Below are 23,205 nucleotides of genomic sequence, written 5' to 3'. Positions count from 1 at the left end.
AATCATTGCTGAGATTTAGAGTTGGTTGCTAGACATTCTTTTGTCCCAGTCTCTTTTTTCCCAACATTTCAGATACCCACGTAACATAAGAGCTCTTATCTCACAGACTTCTTGCCTAGCTTTTCCGATATCAAGATTGTTTTATCATGGTATGTGAAAAAAATAGCATATTGGTGATGAAGCAGTCCCATGTCTTTCTTATCCTTTTTGCACGACTTCGTTCTTTATTTCAGTTCTGCCTACTTTAATGTGGCAGAATTGGAATCTGAAGAAGTTCCATGACACAGTTCTCTTTTATAAGATAATTCCTAAATATTTTAAGGTTCGTCTCTGCTGATACTTCCTTCCATATGAAGGCTCTGTGAATGAGAGCTCCAGGAATACTAAGGAGTATCTTTAAATATATAGGCAGATATAATGGGAAGCTACATTTGCTCTGATGGTAGCTAGACCATGGAAGTTAATCAACGCTGAGCAGGATCAGACCTGACCTCACTTCTCCCTTAACTAAACCATTCTGGCATCTGTTTCTCTGCGGGTTCCTTCTTGTAATGGGTTTGGCAAGAGCATATTGTTAAATCATTCTAGATAAGAATTGGAGTCCTCTCTCTCCTTTCTGACAAGTCAGTGAAAGCTTTTAAAATGTTTTTTCTTGGAAGTAAAGCAGGACTCAAAGACACTTTGCGGCATGCATCTGTATTTATTACTTGGTCCAATGCCACTGTCCTGTGTTTGCTTTGGGATAGCAAGGGTATTCGTTCACCTGTAACTGGCTGAATTTTCTGACTGAATTTTCATGTTTCCTCCTGACCTACTGTGATTGCCTGTTTTTCATTTACCTAACAGATCTCTGAACAGAAGGGATAAGTGAGATTCAATTAACTGACAAGTCATCTGCTTATTCTCTGACGCTTATAAGTCTCCTCACTGTAGCCCGTGGCTGCTTTCCTACCCCTTTTTATTTATCTGGCTGCTTTATAATGTCAATCCTTGTTAGCGACTTCTCTGAAAAGAATTGGGTTCAGCCTCGTAGTGTTTCCAGCAAGCTGCCTGTGGAAGGTTTCACTTGCCTCAGCTTTTTTAAGTCTTTGAAAGTAATGAGATGCAGATGATCCAGGCACTGGATGGATAACACATAACATCTTTTTAACTGAAGACGTCTTGCCAGAATATTTAAGAATATGTAGGAGGTGTTACCAGTCCACTTGGAGATGTTATTTGCCAGGTAGCAGCTTCAAAATAGAACATACTAACAGAGGTAGGATAACTTTGAATACTACCAAAGAAAAAGTGAAACTGAATTAGTCGGTTGTAATACAGTTTTTCCTCCTGCAGATCTAATATAGTTACTGATTTTTTTTTTTCCTAATAAATGCTGTGCAAAACCATTAGTCCTTTTGTCGTCGTTGCTACTATTTATCACAAAACTATACTTCAATACCGAGAAGAGCAGACAGTGCTGAGGGCAAACAACTTGTTTTCCTGCCTTTATACCTGTTGTCTGTTGTAGTTCAGTGCTGGTGTGCTTGTTCTACTGCAAGCTTAAACAATTCAATGCTATTGGGAACTGGAAGCTGTGACATAAAATGAGTAAAGCTGGAAGTCAGTTTTAATCCTTAGTCAGATATAAGTGATGCCATGAATTAGAGAGGGGAGTGAATCCCCTATAGTTTTGTGCTGTTTTAACACGCAAATTGACCAAGAGGAAGATGCTCATGGTGGTCCAACTTATTCAGCACAACACTTTCTTCCCGCATATACAGTCACTGGTTTACAAATAACTCCTGGAGGTAGTTTATTCACACCGATTCCTCATGTCTTTTTTCAGAATTGCCTCCAACAGCTGAACGAGACGGATACAAGTGGATCTGCAGAATGTATTTTAAGCCCCTGTTAGCATCTTTTGAGCTGATGGAGAACACTAAGTGAGACGTATTTATCACAAAACTATACTTCAATACCGAGAAGAGCAGACAGTGCTGAGGGCAAACAACTTGTTTTCCTGCCTTTATACCTGTTGTCTGTTGTAGTTCAGTGCTGGTGTGCTTGTTCTACTGCAAGCTTAAACAATTCAATGCTATTGGGAACTGGAAGTTGTGACATAAAATGAGTAAAGCTGGAAGTCAGTTTTAATCCTTAGTCAGATATAAGTGATGCCATGAATTAGAGAGGGGAGTGAATCCCCTATAGTTTTGTGCTGTTTTAACATGCAAATTGACCAAGAGGAAGATGCTCACGGTGGTCCAACTTATTCAGCACAACACTTTCTTCCCGCATATACAGTCACTGGTTTACAAATAACTCCTGGAGGTAGTTTATTCACACCGATTCCTCACGTCTTTTTTCAGAATTGCCTCCAACAGCTGAACGAGACGGATACAAGTGGATCTGCAGAATGTATTTTAAGCCCCTGTTAGCATCTTTTGAGCTGATGGAGAACACTAAGTGTTTGAGACACTGTTCTTCGTTGTGCCCTGTAGTACATTTTTTCAAGAGAGTATCTTAAGTCATGGTAACTTCTTTGAGGCTGGAAAGATTCTCAGTCCTTTTAGACAAATTTGAATGAGGGTTGCTGACTGCTGCTTCCCCCCAGGTGCTTGAAACATCTGATTTATTATTTTTTTATTATTATTACTACTGCTTTTATTTGGTATTAAGAGATAGAGCAGAACTAGGCAGCTGTGATTAAAATAAACAAAGAGGATAAAGAGGTTTCAGGAGAATTGGCTCAGGAAAAAAAGAGACAGATTACTACCATGTGACTATCAGAGGTGCCTTGATTTTATGGAGTTCTGCCAGTGAATGCTAAATATTGTAAATGTATGTTTGACAGTGGACCAACTGTGCTCCTTGTGGGGCAGGAAGTGTCCATGAATAAAGAGGTGGGGACATTCATCTCAGAAGAAAGTGCTGCAGATACTTGACCCTGCATTTCTGCAAATATATAACAAACGAATTTAGCATATAAACAGCCATACAGTTCTGTTTTCGAAAGACTTTAATGCAGCTGCTCTAAAATTAGAGCAGTGGGGGAACTCCATGATCATGACTTCATTTGTTTTTCTTTCTATTGTCAATGGAATAAAACAGGATTTCCTGTTTTATCTGATACATTTCTCTTGGGGCTTTTATATACTGGAACTTGGACTGTTATTTAGATGTGCCATTTGCTCTTCCTTGTTACTCTAAAAACTGTTTTGGTAAAATTGTCTCTTCCTGCTGATACCTACGAAAGTAGTTGAGAAGTCTCCTTCCAGCTTCCAAAGCCTTGAGTGCTGGTTTTGAGTCTGTGAATCAAATGTTTTTGGCAGGAGGTTTTAATAATGGGACAAATCAAAATATTTTTATTAGCCAGATCATGGTTGCTAACATGTACAAACCTTGTACTTTGTTACGCTTGCATAGGGATTAGGGATTGAAGTAAAATATTTTTTTAATTATTCCAAGAGTTGGAAGATCAAAATTCAGTTCCATTTCTGTTCTGCAGGTCTAATGGAAGTATTTGCTTTTGCTATCAAACTCAGATCTGAATGTTTTTATGGAGAATTCAGGAGATCTTTCTGTCTAGCTCCTTTTCAGATTGGATTCTCATTTCAATTGAAATTAACTTTATGGAAATAATTAGGAAAATAAAACAAAAACATTTTAAAATCATGCCAGATTTCCATTTTTCAATTTATGATATTACAAAGGGAAAAGCGCTAAACCTACATCTTCTGACAAGGAGCTTCAAAAAGTGGTGCATTAAAAGACAGCATTGCAATTTGCTGCCTGTTTTCAGTTTGAATTCTGTGTAGGTAGGCTCATTTACAAGAATTAAAGAGAGACTGAATTTAATCCCCAAACTTTGCCTTTCAGAAAAATATCTTTACAGTTATGTGTGTTTTGAAAAGAGGGCTTAATGCTCAGAACCACTTTGTTCTGCTGATGTTTTTTCATTCATTATGATGAATTGCTTAGAGAATTGTTCTGCTCCTATCCTCCTGCTTACTTATGAGAAAATGGTTTAATATGAAGATTATGTATAATGCTTAGTTACTGTAGTTTAAATGAACTGTTGCTGTCGAGTCTGTTATCAAGGACAGCATAACTGCACAATCTAATATATGCATAAGGCTAGTGTTTCTGGAGGAACAAGAAGTCCTTTATGGGCATTATGAATAATATAGCCTTTATGAATTGTATGTTAAATACCTATACGATCAGGTCTCATCTGTGGACTGACTACATAATTCCTTCTTCTGTATTAGTTATTCTCTGGATTTTATATGTTATTTTGAACTCTATTTGATCTTTGTGTGTTTTTCCATCCAGCAAATGAATGACTAGGGTCCTGCCAGTCCTTCTGATTTCAGGAGGCTCTGCAGTTGATCTGTAATTTTTAACCTTTTGTTTTCTTAGAGACCTCATACTGTTTCCACGTTCTGCCCCCATTCACTTCCCTACCCTCGGAGGTAACTGTCACTTAGCTATGTTGTACACATTTTAATCTTTATTCCTACATCATCTCTGAATCCCCTTCAAATGTTCAGTCTTCTTTCTTAGCTGCTGCACTTTGGGCACTGCGTGTTATCTACAAAAAGATGGTAATGCTGACATTGACACAACTAAATTTGACCTTTCACGGCTGCAGGCAGGGAAAATGTTGTTGTATTTCCCTTTGTTGCATGCCACTCAAAATAGCTGTGAAGTTTTTGGGGAAGAATTACTGCAGTCCAAAGTAATGTCTCGTTTGCTTTGACACTTTGCTTTTTTATATCAGCTTTTCCCAAATCATCCTGGAGAAAGTCTGTGCTTGGGACTATCATTCTGCAGATGAATGTTTCCTCTAAGTTTATCCTTTATTTACAGTCTTTCCCAGTCCCTTTTTATTGCTACTTTTTTCCACACTTACGTTTTCACTACTGACAATTTATCACCTAGGAATTTAATGAGCAAGATGTTTACTGCCTAATAATTAACTACAATCATTAGAAAATCAGGACCGTGTTTGTATTGGACACAAGCTGTGAATAATGGAGGGGGCTTATTCTTTACCAGTTCAGGCGACACGGGGTAGTGAGGAAAAAAGAGGAGTGTGTGCGTGCATAGTAGAGAATACATCTGGAATATAGTTATTGATTGAGATGTGAGAGCCTTAACAGGTGTGGTAGGAAGGGACCTGTTGAGGTCATCTACTCCACAACTCCTGCTCGAGCTGTGTCAGCTAGAACAGGTTACCCTGGAGAGTGTCTACTCAGGTTTTGAATGTCTCCACAGATGGAGACTCCACAACCGATCCGGGAACACTGTTCTGGTATTTCAACACCCTGACAGGTTTAAAAAAAAAAAAAAAGGCAGCTTTTTCTTGCATAGAATTTTGTGTTTTCTTTTTGTACCCACATTGCCTCTTGTCCTGTCACTGGGCACTCCTGAGGGGAGTCTGGCTCCCTCTTCTTCAATGCCTTTCATCAGGTATTTATGCAGATCAGTAAGATCCCCCTGAGCCTTCTCAAGGAATATCAGTCCCCGCTCTCTCAGCCTCTTTTCTTAGGAAAGGTGCTCCATTCCCTTATTCATATTCACCCGTGTCTGTCTTGTACTGAGGAGCCCAGAACTGGACACAGCACTCCAGTTGTGGACCCACTGGTGCTGAGTAGGGGGAAAAGCTGACATCCCTCAAACCTGCCAGAAGAATCCTTCCTAATGCAGCCCTGGATGCTCTTGGCCACCTTTGCTATGATGTTACAATTCCTGTCTTGTAAGGGACAATGATGAACCAGGGCCATCACGAGAACAGGAGGAAGAGGCAGAACCAGAAATAATCACCCAGTCCCTATCCCTGAGCGAGCTGTGAGATGTGTGAAAAGATTTCAGTGACTTTCAGCTCAACTTCCATTGTCACCTGGCTGCTCCGATGCTGGGATCACGGGGCCAGGAGCCTGGAATTAAAGGGTAGGGAAGCCAGAAAGCTGGGATCTCCATCTAGGGAAGGGGGCATTGACAAGGCGATTGGGAGAAAGAGACAAGCCCTCAGCCTCTGGAGGCAGCTTCTGTCAGGTGTGAAGGAAAGGTGCTCCTCCAAGGAAGATATTACATGTCACCCAGGCAAGTAGACCACCATGGAAAGAGGTATCCAGTACCTGAGGGAATTAGCCATGCAGGAGATGATTTATTGTGCCCTGGACAATGCACAGTTATCCACAGATCCCAATGAGGTCCAATGCACAAGGCCCATGTGATGGAAGTTGGTACGGAACGCACCGTTGTCATATGGCAGCTCATTGGCAATAGTGTCTTGGAAAGAAAAACAGGGACAAACGGTGGATGAATTGTCTAGCCAACTCCAGCAATACAAAGCAAGTCTTCCACCCAACAGCCTGCCTCTCGGCTGTGGAGAAACTGCTAGCCATGTTAGCTGAGAAACCGTCCGAGAAACTGTCCTGAGAGTTCCAGCAATTTGAGGATAGGTTCTCCTCCCCACCTGTATGGACCAGTATCTCAGCTATTAGGAGTAAGCGTTTTTCTTCTCAAGAGGGAGAATACAGAAGGTACATACCATGAGGCACCCTCTGGTGCTGCCTGCATGACCACAGAGAGGACACGAGGAAGTGAGATGAAAGTACAACCTTGATCCTGGAGGCGTGGGTACGTGAGTTGCAAGGAAGAACAACCACAAAAGGGGATCCCTCCAGGAAAAGTGCCACCCCAGTTTCCAGCGGGCAGTTCCCCAGGAAGAGTAGAAGCCCTGATCTTACTTGTGATCCTCTTGAAGGAACTTCCAAGTAATTTCTGCAAGAAGTGAGTAACGAATACTATGACCAGGATTACAGGGGCCCTGCCTCCAGTCAGGTGGAGGAGAGGGACAGATAGGTTTATTGGACTGTGTGGATTAGATGGCCTAGCACGTCAGATCCACGGGAGTATAAGGTTGTAGTGAACACAGGTGCACAGTGTACTCTAATAGCATCAAGCTATAAAGGGGTAAAAATCATGTGTATTTCTAGAGTGACAGGAAGATCCCAACAGGAACTGTATTGGAGGCTGAAGTGAGCCTAACTGGGAATGAGAGGCAAAAACGTCCACCCTATTGTGACTGCCCAGAGGCTCCATGTATCCTTGGCACAGACTACCTCAGGAGAGGGTATTTCAAGATACCAGTGGGCTTTTGGGATAGATGTCTTGGAGACAGAGGAAGTTAAACAGCTCTCTACCTTGCCTAATCTCTTGGAGAGCTCTTCTAAGTGAGCCTAACTGGGAATGAGAGGCAAAAGCGCCCACCCTATTGTGACTGGCCCAGAAGCTCCATGTATCCTTGGCACAGACTACCTCAGGAGAGGGTATTTCAAGATACCAGTGGGCTTTTGGGATAGATGTCTTGGAGACAGAGGAAGTTAAACAGCTCTCTACCTTGCCTAATCTCTTGGAGAGCTCTTCTGTTGTGGGCTGAAGAGCAACAGGTGCCAACGGCTACCACAATGAGCTCTTCTGTTGTGGGCTGAAGAGCAACAGGTGCCAATGGCTACCACAATGGTGCATTGGTGACAGTACTGCACCAAACTGAGACTCCTTGATTGCCATCCATAAGCTGATTCATCAACTGGACAGCCAAGGAGTGATCAGTAAGACCTGCTTGCCTTTTAATAGAGTACTGCACCAAACTGAGACTCCTTGATTGCCATCCATAAGCTGATTCATCAACTGGACAGCCAAGGAGTGATCAGTAAGATCTGCTCGCCCTTTAATGGTCCCATATAGCCAGTGTGAAAACCTCATGGGGAGTGTAGGCTAACAGTAGACCATCATGGCCTGAATGAAGTCACGCCACTGCTGAGTGGTGCCATGCCTGGCATGCTGGAACTCCAATATGAACTGGAGTCGAAGGCAGCCAAGTGGTGTGCCACAGCTGATAGAGCTAATGCGTTTTTTTAAATCCCTCTGGCAGCAGAGTGCAGGCCACAGTTTGCTTTCACTTGGAGGGGCATCCAGTAGGTTTGGAATCAACTGCCCCAGGGGTGGAAACGCAGCCTTTGCTTTCACTTGGAGGGGCATCCAGTAGGCTTGGAATCAACTGCCCCAGGGGTGGAAACACAGCTCTGCCATTTGCCTGTTGTATAGCCATGGTCAAACTTCTCCCTGCCAGCCAGGAGGGAATGGTCTTTCAGATGGCTGCTGCTCATCTGAACGAGCTGCATGTGTTCCCTCACCAGCAGCCAATCTCAAAATCAGGCTGCCAATGGTTTCACCAAAAATTTTGCATCATGAAGTTCAACGTTGAAAGGGTTCTTAGCATAATTGCTGCTAAAAGTATCAATAGCTATGAATCCAATAACAAGCTTGGGAAGCTGTCTCAGAAATGAACTCTCCTCATTGCTGATGTGTTTGCTGGGTAGTATGCTGAATGCTTTCACCCATGCCCACCTGGTCCACTGGCTCTTTAGTGTTGGCCGTTAAGTAATGCCAAACCATGCCCCACATGTGCTTGGGGCACCACCTGCACCTTCTTCACAAATAGCTAGGCACATGTAATAAAAGCAGGATCCTGCTGCCGGGAAGCTCATCAAACAAAAGCTGTCTTTGCTGCGTGTCAGCTTGATTTTTACATCCACAGCAGTTACCAAAAGTTTGTCTTTAAAGAACAGATCACTGTGGAAGGGTCCTGATAGTTCATACTCTGGGTCAGAACAGAGCGTTGCCTGAACCCGTAATTATTGATGTCATCCAGCCTGACTCCTCACAGCCCTGTGGAGAAGTGCTTGGAAAGCAAGTGAGCTGTAATTGAGAAGCAACTCAATGAAAGCACAGTAGTGGTAGCAATTGTTGCTCTGGTTTATCAGTTGATCTCCAGTGTTAATGTCCAGCTGGCTGAAAATAAAGGTCAGTGAGTTATTCATGAGAAGCAGGGCCTTACCAGCTCTGAGGTTGGACCTATCAGCTTTTACAATCTTGCAGCAAAGATGTAGTAGGGTATTGTTCAGATCTATTTGATCTTCTTCATTCCCAGCTATAGAAGTGCAGACTCCACAATAGTGGAAAGCGAAAGCACCTCAATAAATGTGCTTTTCGCAATGGTCTTTTCCTGGTCTGTGTCTGGGACACTTCAGACAAATTGAGCTTGGATTTGGTGCATTGTTCTGAGCAGCCGTGAAATCGCTTGGATTTGGTGCATTGTTCTGAGCAGCCATGAATGAAAGCCATTCCTTTTAAAATAGATTTCCTTTTCTAGTGGTACATCAGGACCACTTTCTCTGGGTTTTCTGTTTGTTTTGCACCATTTGGTGTTTGCTTGTTCATTGTCTTTCTCTTCTGGTCAGGTTGTTGTCTAGCACCCCTTCCTTTTTCTTTTAAAGGGCTGGGGTCGACTTTCCCTCTGGGGGTATAACTTGGCTTTGTTTCTTTTAAGGCTTTTTCTTTTAATATAAACAATTCCCAAGCACTCTTGAATTGAAGGAGTACCCAGCTTGCCCTTGGAAACATGTCTGAACACATTTTTTTCAATTTATTTAGCAGCACTTCTAACACGTGGCTTATTGATTTCTAAACTCCTTTTCAAAAGCCCTTCGAAAAAGGCTATGGAATATACTTCCAACACCTGCACCATACACCATGGGAATGTCTTGAAAACCAGGAAGACCACTGCCAGCCTGAGCTCTGGAATAATTCATGTACAAGATGGGTCCCTGTAATATTTTACAACTGCCATTCTGGCACGGTTTCTGAAAATATTAGAGGCTTCTGGGGCTGAAGAGGCAGGTTAACAATCACCTTTCCAAAGCAAAATGCTTGCTCTGGACAGTCTTTATTTCAATGCTGATTGTGTAGATGTGCTGGTGGTTCACAGGCATGTAGTGTGGCTTATCACTGTCTCAATCATCTTTTTATTAATGCCAGTTAAAAAGGAAATGCAAAGTCCATGACAAGCTGGTGCTTTACAAGATCTGTGTAGAGGTAAAGTGAATTAAACATAGGGAAGAGTGTGGCCAGTAGGTCGAGGGAAGTCGTTCTGCCCCTCTGCTCTGCACTGGTGAGGCCACAACTGGAATCCTACATCCAGTTCTGGGCTCCCCAGTTCAAGAGGGACAAAGAGCTACTGGAAAGAGTCCAGCAAAGGGCAACGAAGATGATTCAAGGATTGAAGCATCTCCCTGATGAGGAAAGGCTGAGAAAGCTGGGACTCTTTAGCCTGGAGAAGAGAAGGCTGAGGGGAGACCTTATCAATGCTGACAAGTATCTAAGGGATGGGTTGGAGGAGGATGGAGCCGGACTCTTTTCAGTGGTTCCCAGTGAGAGGACGAGGGGCAACGGGCACAAGCTGGACCATGGGAAGTTCCACTCAATTCTGAGGAAGAACTTCTTTGGGATGAGGGTGCCAGAGCCCTGGAACAGGCTGCCCAGGGAGGGTGTGGAGTCCCCTTCTCTGGAGATCTCCCGTTCTCTGGAGATCTTCAAGCCCTGCCTGGATGCAGCCCTGAGTAACATGTTCTAACATGCTCTGGGCAACCCTGCCTCAGTAGGGGAGTTGGACTAGATGATCTCTATGGTCCCTTCCAACTCTAAAAATTCAGTGAAACTCAGTGAAACTCTCCCATGATGTCAGCCATAAAAGGAAATTTCTTAGGAGCAACACCTGGAGAAGCTCCCAAAATATCTGCCAGACCCCTGTTGTCGAAAAAGTGCATCCATTTTGAGCTTTGTTTTCGTTATGATGGGGTCACAGACCAGGCTCACTGCTGGAGTGAGGCTCCACACCAGGCTCAACAGCTGAGGCGTTGTTGTAGGGGTTAATGAGATGGCTCATGTGTTCATGTTGAAGTACAGATAATAGCCCTTCTGCAAATTGTACTGCCGTGCTTTACCCCCCAGTACTATTTCAAAGATGGCGTTGTCGCTGATGTTATTCCAGCTGTGTGGTATTTCCACTTCACAGAGAGCTTCGGAGGCCTCCCCAGCTGTACAGTAAAGTTCAGGAGGGTGTTTTGTGGGAAGATGGAGGGGCCTCTCAGCCCCACTCACAGGATTTAGCTTTTCGGGTGTAAGGGGCTTTGCCCTGAGGGCCCCCTGGTGGCCTCTTAGGAGGGCTCTGTAACCCCTGGGCATGTTTCAACTTGTCTGTGCCCATCACCCTTTTGGTGTCCTTCCACCTTCTCCAAGTCTCCCTCCAACTCAGACATGTCAGGGCTTGTTCTGCAGTCTGCTAAAGTGGGGGGCCACCACCCAGCCTTTTGCTTTTGTTTAGATTTAAATTTTAATTATTCATTTCATTAGCTCTTCTTAAAGAATGTTTTATCCATTTTATACCTGTTTTTATGGGTATATGTACTTAACTTCTATAAATGTTTAGTTATCTACATAAATACATATGTATATACACATATATAGAAGTACGATATATAAGATATGTCACTATCTATTTATAAATATTTGCATAGTCCTTTAGGATTTTTTATATATGTTGCATTGAATCTATATGTACTAGTTTTCTATATAATAGATATAGATTGTGACTTGCTGTGTTGTCCTTCTAGCGGACATTGTGGTGGTTGAAATCCTTCATGAGGACTAGGGCCTATGAACATGAGGCTTCTTGCAGTTGTATGAAGAAGGCCTCATCAGCTTCTTCCTTGTCAGGAGATCCATAGCAGATACCTACTACAACATGACTTGTATGGACCTGCATCTTAATATGACTCATAACTCTCGACTGACTCCTCTCCCGTCCCAGAGGTCTACACATTTCTGTTGCTCTCCCATGTAAGGTGCAACATCCCCACCTCGTTTTCCCAGCCTGACCTTCCTAAAGAGCCTGCACCCATCCATCAGGAAACTCCAGTTTTGTGAGTTATCCCACTATCTCTGCGATGTCATAGCCCTGTAACTGCACTCAAATGTACAACTGCTCCTATTTGTTCCCCGTGCACTCGTGTACAGGCATTGTGGAGAGACACCCAAATGTCCTGACTCCCCAGAATGGGCATGGGAGCTTTCCGAGTAAGGCTTCCAAAGGTAGTAGATTTGTTGTGTTCATTAGAAATGGCATGGTGGTTGGATTTTTCACAAATTAGGAGGAATATGCTATCTGAAGAAATTATAAAATCATAGACTTGTTACTTGGTAGGGATCTCTGCAAGTGGTACTGTTGCTAGTCCTAGGCCAGGTGAGCCATGATTGTCTTTAGCAAAGCACTGAAAACCTCTAAGGCTGGAGATTGTGACGCCTTCTTGGTAACTTCTTCCAGTGCTGTACTATTTGAAAGTTTCTCCTAATGTGCAACATAAACTACCCAAGCTGCCCTTCAACCAAGTAAGAGGAGATTAACCTGTCCTTGAGAAACCAAGCAAACCCAGCTCTTACAGCTTCCTTTTGCAAAACACATCCTTTATGGAAGACTCCAGTGTGACCAGGTAAGACATCCAAGCCAAAGCTCGAGACTTCTGGCTGCATACTTACACATCCCAAAAACACACACTGGTAAAAGTTGCAGAATGTGATGCTCCTCAGGGTAGCTCTCCCTCTGCTAGTCCTACAAGAGATCACAGTCTCTGGCACCTCATTTCAGTTTTTCAGGACCATCCCAGGAGTACCGGTGGGAGATGACTGTAGGAAGGGGATAACTGCTTTCTCTGGCAGATGAATTAAGGAGCTTCAGCATTTGCACAGATTCCAGCCTTTTGTTGCACAGATTGCAGTTGTTACAGCACTGGACTCAAATGAGACAAGAAAATAATTCCTTTGTCTTGCATCAATGTCCAGTTCATAGGAATGTTGTAGAGGAGTTTAAATCTTTCCCATATTATTATGGCAGTCGCACTAAGTAGGTATTATTAAGTATATTCACCCATTTCCATGTTCCATTCTCATTTTCTAGTGTATGGCTGAAGAACTTCTCAGATTTTGGTGTCCTTGCTGTATTTTGGATCATATTTAGAAGATGATCCCAGGTTTGACTAATTCTGTGGATTATCAAGACAAAGAAGGAAAATTTATCTGGGCTTACCTAAAAATCTCTTTTAAGGACCAGTCCTTTCCAGAGATGGCTGAAGCACCTAAATCCAGACGTGGCAAGTGGCATCCAGTAACTTTATTTGCAGAAAGTATATCTCTGTTTTGAAGTGGTAGAAACCATCCTCGCATCCTTGCAGAACAATCATTGTGATGTGTAACTCAGGGAAGAATACTGCAAAAGCAAAAAATGAGCACCTCTGTCTGACAGTAAAGGAATGGAATGGCTCTACTGCTGAGCTTTGAGTACCCTTTCCCCTTGAAATCAGCTTGAAAAAATTGATAATTTTTGTGCTCTCAACAGAGCAGTTAATGCGTTATGGTATTTTGAAAAATCCTGTTATTTGTGGTGATAATCTTTCTGGACATTCAAGTTAGTATCTTCCAAAACTTAGGTTAATGTGCATTGAAATAAGAACAAGGACTGTTGTGGCTGTTGAGACAGGAATACAGGGTGGTAGTTTTTTAAACAGTGTTTCTTACTGGTTTGAATCTCCACACCAGACTGCTTCCAAATGAAGCACCATATCCAAAATGCACAGAAGATGTGAACTCTTCCTACTCATCAGAAGAGTTTTTGAATCAGGTTCCAGCTGCTAAAGAAGGTGATGTCCATCTTTATGTCTCATAGAATTTTTCTTTAAAAATTCCTCCATAGTTGGAATGAACAGCCTTTCAAACTATTTTCCAAGATGTGCAGCTTCTTGATTCCATAGGAAACCCATGAGCCTCGTACCATAAATGAAGGAGAGGGGAGATGACCAAAAAAAAAAACCAAACAACCCCCCAAAAAAACCCAAAACCCAACAGCAACGAAAAAAACCCTCCAAAAAAAAAAAAAGAACCCCAAAAAACCCCAAAACCCAACAGCAACAAAAAAAACCCCTAAAAAAACCAACCCAAGGACAGAGTGAAAAGACTCTGCTGCTTCATAAGGGCCATTCTCTTCCTCATCTCCTCTGTGCTCAGACTGGTCTGAGAGTCAGTTGGAGAAATGGTGGAAAATCTTTCCTCATCTCCTCTGTGCTCAGACTGGTCTGTCAGTTGGAGAAATGGTGGAAAATCTATCTTGAAAAGAAGAGCAAAGATAGGTAACCTTCATCTTGTAGAATTTACCAATCAGAAGGAAAATATTACTGGCAGCTTTTCCAAAGTGTTGGTGACCCCAGTGGAAGGGAGGGTTTGAAGAGCCTCCTGGACACCGAAGAACCTTTCTGTGCTAGGCTTTGGTGGTGCATTCTTCTTGTCCACGTGGCTTCTTCATGCTTGTCCTTTTGGTACAGGTCATCTCGCTGTTGACTTATTGCTTAAATAGAGGACTGTCAAAGCCTAATTTAGAATGTCTTTTTGTCCCTGCAGTTGTCCTGAAATCAGTTCCCAGATTGACGCTTATTTTTTGCAGTCATGCTCTTAGTAATTCCTTGTCACACACCTCCTGTGCTTTTGACTGTTTTTATGGGTGCCATATTTAAGCTGTTTCATGTATTTTCCATTGTATCATCTCTGCTTCAAGCAAGATTGCCTGTTTTAACACAGCACAGAGAAAGCTGGGGAGCTTTCTGTTCTCCGTAGCTGGGCCACAGATGGCCCAGGGCACGTTATTCAAAGTGGAGATACAAACTGAGACACTTGCTCCTTCTTTTTGTCCCTGGTAGTCTCTCAGTATTTGGTTTCTATATGTCTCTGTTCTATTTCAAGTCTCTTAAGAGCTCCCTTGGTGTTTGACCAGCAGTAGAATGTCTGATGTCAAGAATAAATCTTCCCTCCGCTATTTCTCACGCACCAAGTTGTGCAGCTTTTCCATCACACATCGTGTGCATGGAATGGAGTAATGGCAAAAGCCAACAAGAGTATGGCCTCATCCCTTTTCCTCTTGTAGTGCCATCCTTCCTATTTCCTGATGCTGTATAATGGCTTATTTCAAGGGTAAGTCTATCAATATTATTCTATTGATAAACTTTACCAGAATGGCATATCCTACACCTTCTTTACCCCAACTTGTTTGCTGCTTGGTACTTTTGCTGGATTCTGCATGCATTATCTTACTCTGAGAAGCATAAAATGCCATTATTCATGTATATACCAATAAACTACAAGTGCTGTTACCAGCAAATAAAATTATCTAGCCCTTACTGACCACAGTATTTGAGTCTTGTAATCACCTATGGCATAATTTATAAATTTACTTCTCAGTAATGTGAAGCAAAATTTATGACATAATGCTTGCTTATATCCCCCTTGTTCCTATTATTGTAAAAGATTAAAGGCTGTTTGGTTTTCACACTGACCTCTGGCGTTTTGAATCACATTCACATCCTGTCTAATAATTCCTCCCAGGCTAGATAATCCTGTGCACAGTCTCATTCTGTAAAATATGTCAGTCTTGGCATACTTCTGACCATCTGTGTTGTTCTTCCGTAGATCTTGTAATCTCTTACTATATCTTCTCTAGATTAAGGCAACTAAACCTGGATGTGATGCTCTATTGTCAAAGTTTGTATTCTTGTATTAGTCCACACAATGTTCAAAAATTCAGAATAAAATACAAGAGACCCTTCACCACTCTGATGAGAGCATTTGCCAGGGAAAGACTTGCTTTCGGGTTTCTCTCTGGGTTTATCCGAAGTTCAAATTGTACTTGAGTTGAGACTCTTTAATGTCCCCTAGAATGCTGTATGTTTTCTGGGCACAGTGATGATGACAGATAGGTGTTGAGGTACTGAAGAGGATTCAAGTTTTGATAGTGAAATAGCGAAGTGAGGGAGAAACTGAGGAAAGTTGGAGGTTTTTTTGTTCGCTTTTAAGCTCCAAGTATGTGTGCCATGGCTTGAGTAAACTACCCTGTATGTAAGACTGCCTGTCTCCATGTATGTGACTGACTTTATGATAGTTTTCTGCAGTAACCTGCACGACATAAACACTAGGGAGAAGAGAAATTTGATGGTTGCCTGGAGGACAATAGTTTCTAGTTATGAGAGGGAAATGAGACGACCTTTTTTGAGAAGAAAAGTCTAGTGAAATGTATTATGCTGTTGAACCATTTCCCTGGGGAAGGAATGTCAGTGTTGTCATTCTCACACAATTAAATACCGAGAAGCATATATTATTTAATTATACGGTGAAAAAGGAATTAATAATACGACTTGACATATTTTTGCTGCTTTCACCCTACAGGATTCAGTTCTACCAAAGAAAGAGGTAGATCCTGTGAGAATAAATTGCTGTGAGAGCATTTTTACATTGTTCTCGTTGTATAAAAAATGAGATTGGTAGAGAATAAAGTATCAGAGAAAGCTATTTTATTGCTAGAATTCTAGCTAGCTTTGGTCGGCAGGGTCATGTGCAATTAAGTCCCAAGTCAGTGGAATTGTTTGAAATTTTTTTAAGAAGCATGAGTGAAAGAAAAGCATTTTCCTGGGACCTAAGGTTTAAAGCATAAATTTTAGCATTAACAGTACTGCTACTTAGTAGAATGACAGAGATAAAAACAGAAGTAAGCACAAAGATTGAGCCCTGGAGAGGAAAAAAATAGAATTTTACTTAAACTGTTAGTACTCTTTGGTGTGGGCTGCCACCTTGTGGAAGTTTTTTGCATGTCATATCTTTTATCAAATCTCTTGCAAATCCTCCTGACTCTCTTCAGTCACTGTAGATAATACTGTTTGCATAGATCTGCCTTGGTCTTTAATAGCCCGTCCATCACCTGATTTTTTAAGGTAATCTGAACTTTCAATGTAATTTAGGGATGAAGAAATCTTACCTCAGGAGGTTTAAAGTCTGTGGCAAGGAGAATTTTCCTTAGCTTGCCCCGTGGGCTTGGAGATCAGCCATGGCGAGAGCATGATCAGTGCAGAGGCTGTGGTATAATTGTGTTGTCAGAAAGCTCTGAAGGGAACTGTAATCACATTATGCACTTTGTTATGTTAACACAATCACTACAGCAGCTGGAAAGGAGTTATTCCATGGTTGTCTTCAGCAGGACATTGGAATTGCAGGGAGAAAGAGCAAACGTGGACATGCCTGCTGTCTCAGCTGACAGACCACTTCATTTTGCGTTATAAAGAATTCTTCTCCCAATGTGTTCAGATGTCTGGCATTCAGGTTGTATCTCCGTAGGGGTGTGTTGTTAATCCACAGGACCTTGGTTGCAAATGTTTCACATCAGGCGTTGGATGCTTTTGCCCTGCTTAGAGGCATAGTGGAAAGGTGAAGGTGGAGTAGATGACTGGTCTTCTGCCAAAAAGCAAAGTGAGTTTACCAAAATACTTCACAAGCAAGTGAAGTACCAAAAAGCAAAGTGAGTTTACCAAAATACTAGGGTGGCTACCGCAAGCAAGTGAAGTCATGATCTCTCCTGTATGGTAGTGTATACAGAGCTGAGCTGAGGCCCTGTCAGGGAGACAGAGGCCATCTGTGTCTGGTTTTCTGCTTCCAGATTTGATTCTCCTTCTGCTCTTGGTTCTTTTCTGTCTTTATGTCCATCCCATGAAGCACCAGTGGGCTTGTCGCTTTCCTGATTTCCTACACTTGAAGGTAGCTCTCCCTTCCTTCATATAAGCAATTATCTGCTTATAACTTTGACTAAATAAATACAAACATGAGTCTTCTGGGGTAATTTCCTAGCCACCTTTCTCTTCTAGACCTCTTTCAATGATTCTGCTGGTTTTTTTTCAAATGGTAAAGAGATGCTGGTAAGGGCTTCTTTCTTCTACCTCTTTTGCTACTATCCTCATGTTTGGAGTTGGATGCTGAGATATCACTGTGAGTAATGACTAGGTGCTGTTTTATTTTTTCCATGCAGCGTCCAAGTAAATTGAAGCAAAATACTCTGAGCTGGCAGGGTGGGAGTGTGCTCTGACCCCCTCTCAGTGAAGGTGATGTGAATTCCACCTCTGACGTTGGCAAAGGCTAGATTTGGGAGGAAACTGTAATAGTACTGTTTAGTAGTTCACAGATTTAATGAAGGTGCAACTAACTCCTGCTTCTGATTTCAGTGCACAAAGATCACAGATCAGATGGGAAGTGGTATAACGGCCACTTTGAGCAAGTAGTAGAAGATGGCCAGTTTTTAGGCCCCCTGTAGTGCAATACTCTTCCATTGTTCTGAAGACCTGCCCTGTGACTTAGGGTGGGAACCTTATTTCCTTAACCAGACATGGTTAAAAATGAGAAGCAAAGTGAAATTAATTTTATGTCTTATTAGCAGCTTTGCATTTCCTTCAGGTTCCTTCACTGACAGAGAGTAGCAGAAGTTGAGCTTCCTGTAGATAATAAACCTAGAAATATGATTTTTGTGACATTGAACCCCAGCAAACAACAGTAAATCTATGACAACTCACACTACAACCCAACCTGGCCAATGGGACTGGGAATTTTATGACAAATACATATTGAAATGATACTATTGATTGTAATTATCTCCATGACTTCTTTGCCTGCTCTAGGGTGAGGAAATATGGGGCTGGATACTCTGAGACATTGTAGATGACTGCAGAAATAAGCGCAATGGATCATTCTTTCAAATAATGTTTTTTATCTTGCTACAGAAAAATTTCATTGGGTTGCGCTGTTGGGAGATCAATAGGTAGCCCTAATTTCATGTGCTGAGTCATTAAAAAGATAATTCTGTCATCCAGTGCCTCTTGAGTAGATTTATAAGTATAGGTGACATGACCAAGTCTAAGTAAGAACATTTAGTCTCACTTCATTTCAGCACCAAGCCAGTGAGAGCATTACTGCCCAACCCGAGGATTTGCTTGAGAAACTCTTTTTCAGAGTTGGGGGAAGGAGCCAGCGCCATTTATTTTAACTGTGAAACCTTTCTTTTGTTTGTCCCTTTGCAGTTATGTGGCTGTGGTCTGCTGGGTGTGGGCATCTGGCTGTCGGTGTCGCAAGGAAACTTCGCCACGTTTTCTCCTAGCTTCCCGTCGCTCTCCGCTGCCAACCTGGTCATTGCCATCGGCACAGTCATCATGGTGACAGGCTTTCTGGGCTGTCTCGGTGCTATCAAGGAAAACAAGTGCCTCCTGTTGAGTGTAAGACATAATACTTCTTTTCACTAAGACCAATGACCGGTGTTTTGTTATTATTTTATTTAAATGAACGGTCTTGTAACATTGCTCTTGACTTTCAATCTTCTGTATGCTTGCAGTATGACATCCCACAGATTTGGTCACAGTAAGATCATTGGTGTATTGGCAAATTTATCCTTGTTACATTGTGCCCTAATGGATTAGATAGCAAAGCAAATTATTCTCAGTTACCTCTGAATGGTTAAACATAAACTGTAGGGTCAACCTGGATAGCCCTTCTGGAAATGTCTGTTAGAAGGATCCACTAAAGATCTTAAGCACAGCTGCTTTTGGATGCCATTCAAAGCCTCTCATGGCTGTTTTTTTTGCTCTTATTTACGGCCTTTGTCACAGGTTGGTGGAAACCATCTGCCCCAAAGTTAAGAAGTTCTGCCAGGCCTTACCAATAAAAAATAATAATAATATGATCCTTGGCAGTCTTTGTCCAGCACTGAAGCACAGAGGTTGGGAACCCCGCTTAGAAAGCACAGCGTGGGTCACTCCTCTTCCATAAAGCCAGGAGGCTTCATCATGCTTCTCTTAATAGAATCATAGAATGGTTAGAGTCAGAAGGGACCTTAAAGATGACCTGGTTCCAACCCCCCTGCCATGATTAACTTCCAGCTAGTGGAGCTCACACTTGGGATGCCCCTGCAGAGGGAAATTTCAGCTACAGAGTTGGGAATAGAGGTGCTGAGTAATATAATAACTATTCCAACAGGCAGTCAGATGTGGTTAAAGCCCACCTGCTGGGGACTCCTGGGGCACATCACATCGTGATAATGGGTTTAGCATCTGTTCTGTAGTCTGTATGAAGGAAAGAGACGCCTAGGACTGCATGCTGTGACAGCGGTCGGAAAAAGCAAGACAAAAGCATTGCTGAAACCTACAAACTGGTAGAAGGGGAAGCCTTAAGATTCAGAGAATGCTAGACAACCAGATTCCTCATTGATGGTGAGACCTACAGGGGCTTTAGTGGCAATATAGTATCAATACGCTTAAATAGTTTGAAATCAAACTTGCGTGTTTTTGGGCAGTAGAGGAAAGATTTAGAGGACAAGACCTATAGTCTCGGAGTTTCTAGCAGCCCCAGGTTTGCCTCAGGTTGGGAAGTGTGTATACACTGTCTGTTTTTCCTTTGTTCTAGTTTTTCATCGTTTTGCTGATAATTCTCCTGGCAGAGCTGATATTACTCATATTGTTCTTCGTTTATATGGACAAGGTAAGCAAATATGCCATATGGATTAATGATCTGTACTAGCATGTAAACAAGGTTCAGTTTGCTTTTGTTTGATGGAGGTATGTGGGTTCTCCTTGCTCTTCACTTTGGTGAAGGTTTAACCTTGAGATCTTGGCTGTTTTCTGTAAGCCACTTCTGCCGGGGAAGGAGGAGGGCAAACAGGAGAGAAGAACCCACTGAGCTTTACAGTTTCCTCCCTGAAATAAAACCATGGTCGAGGTCCTCCCTTTTAGTCTTCTAAAAGCTGAGATAGCCTTCAACATAGCTGTTTGATGTCTCTGCAAGAAGGTTATCATCTTCTGGATCTGGGTTGTGGAAGGTCCTACTTAAGACCTGGTTAGTTTCTTAGGGCCAACCCTTGAACAGGACTGAAGGAGCAAGGTCTGGGATGGTCACAGGTTATTCCAGATACCACCAGCTGTCTCACTTGACTGGGCAGTCCCAGAGAGTTTGACAAGGGTGCATAGCAGATCAAGAGGCAGCTTCTCATAAAGCCCTTCTGTAGCTCTATCTAGAACTAGAGACCAAGTGAAGTAAGCACAACTGGCTGTCCTGTCAGATAATTAAGACTGGAAAAATCCTTGAGGAACTAGAGAACTCTTCTAAATGCAGGAGAGAGCCTTACAGTATGATCATGTCCAGACTGATTTGAAAACTGAGCTCCTACAAGATTTTTATCTCTTCCCATGTTGTCATTATGATGCCTGCCACTTTCAGGGAGATGTGAACTTCTGATTTTGAATGGGATGTCAAAGAGGGATGAAAGAGATCTCATAATATAGTTGGCCTTTATGCTAAGACCCATAGGTTCATCCTTTCTCTGCTGCCAGCTCACTGTTGTTAAAGCCAAGGTACATTCCCACCTGCACCAAGGACTCCAGGCTCAGACTGAAATTTATACAAGAAACGGGACATCTCAGATGTCCCATTAAGCATTCCAACTTTCTCCTCTAAAGAAAGAAGGGCAGATTTGTAAATCAGAAACCCTACAAGCCTGTCCCCACAAGGAGCACAATAATAATGCCCTTTTTCAATTGATTCTCTAATTGGCCATTAGCCTGCCTGAACCTGTGCAACAGCTAACTGTATTAAGGTTGGGAGGCTCAGACTCTGGTTTTATGATATTAGCAAATTAAGGTAGGCCATACGTTACAGGCAGGAGAGGCTGCTCTGGGGTATTGCCAGCAGCTGTCTCTGGAACAGTTGAAGTAAGCTCAACAGATTTGTGCTGATCACTCTTCAGTTAGTTTGGATCAGGCGGTGACTGTATGATGGACTCTTTACAGTCAGAAACCCTACAAGCCTGTCCCCACAAGGAGCACAATAATAATGCCCTTTTTCAATTGATTCTCTAATTGGCCATTAGCCTGCCTGAACCTGTGCAACAGCTAACTGTATTAAGGTTGGGAGGCTCAGACTCTGGTTTTATGATATTAGCAAATTAAGGTAGGCCATACGTTACAGGCAGGAGAGGCTGCTCTGGGGTATTGCCAGCAGCTGTCTCTGGAACAGTTGAAGTAAGCTCAACAGATTTCTGCTGATCACTCTTCAGTTAGTTTGGATCAGGCAGTGACTGTATGATGGACTCTTAGTAGAGGGGAAGCTGTTTGGTCTCCTACCTTATGAGAATTAGTCCAGTATTTTGCAATCTGAGGGAGAGACTAGGCCTTGGCGCAGTGTCTCACCACCCTCATAGTAAAAAAGTAGAGGGGAAGCTGTTTGGTTTCCTACTTTATGAGAATTAATCCAGTATTTTGCAATCTGAAAGAGAGACTAGGCCTTGGCAGGTGCTGAAAGGTCCCACTGACTTGGGAGGGTCATGAAGCTATGATGAAGCTTTTCTACCCTTGTTAAGTTTGTGGTGAGAGAAAATAAGAGCTATGTTCTATCTGCAAGTCTATACCATGTGGTCCTTTCCTCCAAACAGCAGTGCATTGACTTCCTGTACTTTTTTACATGCCACAGGTCAGTGAGAGCGCAAAGAATGATTTGAAGGAAGGTATGAAGCTATACAATTCAGAAAATAATGTTGGACTGAAAAATGCATGGAATATCATTCAAGCAGAGGTAATGTATTTTCTCAATAGAGGAAAATTATGAATTTGGCCATAAAGGCTGCTGCGGTCTGTTAACTGTTGCATCCATACCAAGTCTAAAAGATGACTAATGCGGGCTTTGGTTTCTGATTTTGCACTCTTGAATGTCCAGGGGGTAGTCTGAAACACAGGATCAGAGTGTACCCTGTAAGGTGAAAGATGCTTACTTCTCTCTCAGATTCTCTGTGCCTATCACAGGCACAGAGATGGTCTGAAAAAGAGGAGAAGCAGCAAAACCTGCATAGGTAGAACTGCAGCTTTGGCAGCTAAGCTTTTGCTGTTTGGCAGTTGTGGGCATATTACAGCATCTTTTGGTGTCTATGCTTATGTCTCTGTGACAAGAAGACTAACATATCCCATGTGCATGGGACCATTTATTTTCTTTTTTTTTTTTTTTAATGCGAAGTATTTGCTTTTAATGATCACTGAGCACAAAGCACTTTAAAAATACAAAAGTGTTGTGGCAGCCCTTTTGAAAATACACAGTGGTTTAGTGGAAGTTTGTGGTGGTGCATGATTCACAAATTGTGCTACTTAAGTTAATTGATTAATTCTTTACTGTTGCCATAGATGAAATGCTGTGGTGTGAATGACTTTACGGATTGGTACCCAGTGCTGGGAGAAAACACTGTCCCAGACCGATGTTGTACGGAAAACTCCCAAGACTGTGGACGGAACTCCACCGAACTAGTGTGGAAAACGGTACGGCTCACTTTTCACTGAATTTCACTGAATTTTTTAGAGTTGGAAGGGACCATAGAGATCATCTAGTCCAACTCCCCTGCTGAAGCAGGATTGCCTAGAGCTAGAGCATGTTACT

At 42.4% G+C, this 23,205-nt stretch overlaps 1 protein-coding gene across 1 annotated transcript in view; it reads left to right on the top strand.

The window, feature by feature from the left end:
- Window positions 1-23,205, top strand: part of TSPAN9 (tetraspanin 9) — a 112,034-nt gene that overhangs the window by 71,903 nt on the left and 16,926 nt on the right. Inside the window, 4 exon segments of the mRNA XM_014940140.1 lie at window positions 18,822-19,013; window positions 20,197-20,271; window positions 22,255-22,356; window positions 22,956-23,087. Coding sequence (XP_014795626.1) covers window positions 18,822-19,013; window positions 20,197-20,271; window positions 22,255-22,356; window positions 22,956-23,087 — 501 coding nt within the window.

This window comes from Calidris pugnax, unplaced genomic scaffold, assembly GCF_001431845.1.
Source record: "Calidris pugnax isolate Ruff unplaced genomic scaffold, ASM143184v1 scaffold36, whole genome shotgun sequence".
NCBI lineage: Eukaryota > Metazoa > Chordata > Aves > Charadriiformes > Scolopacidae > Calidris > Calidris pugnax.
This window is presented reverse-complemented; position numbering and strand designations above follow the sequence as displayed.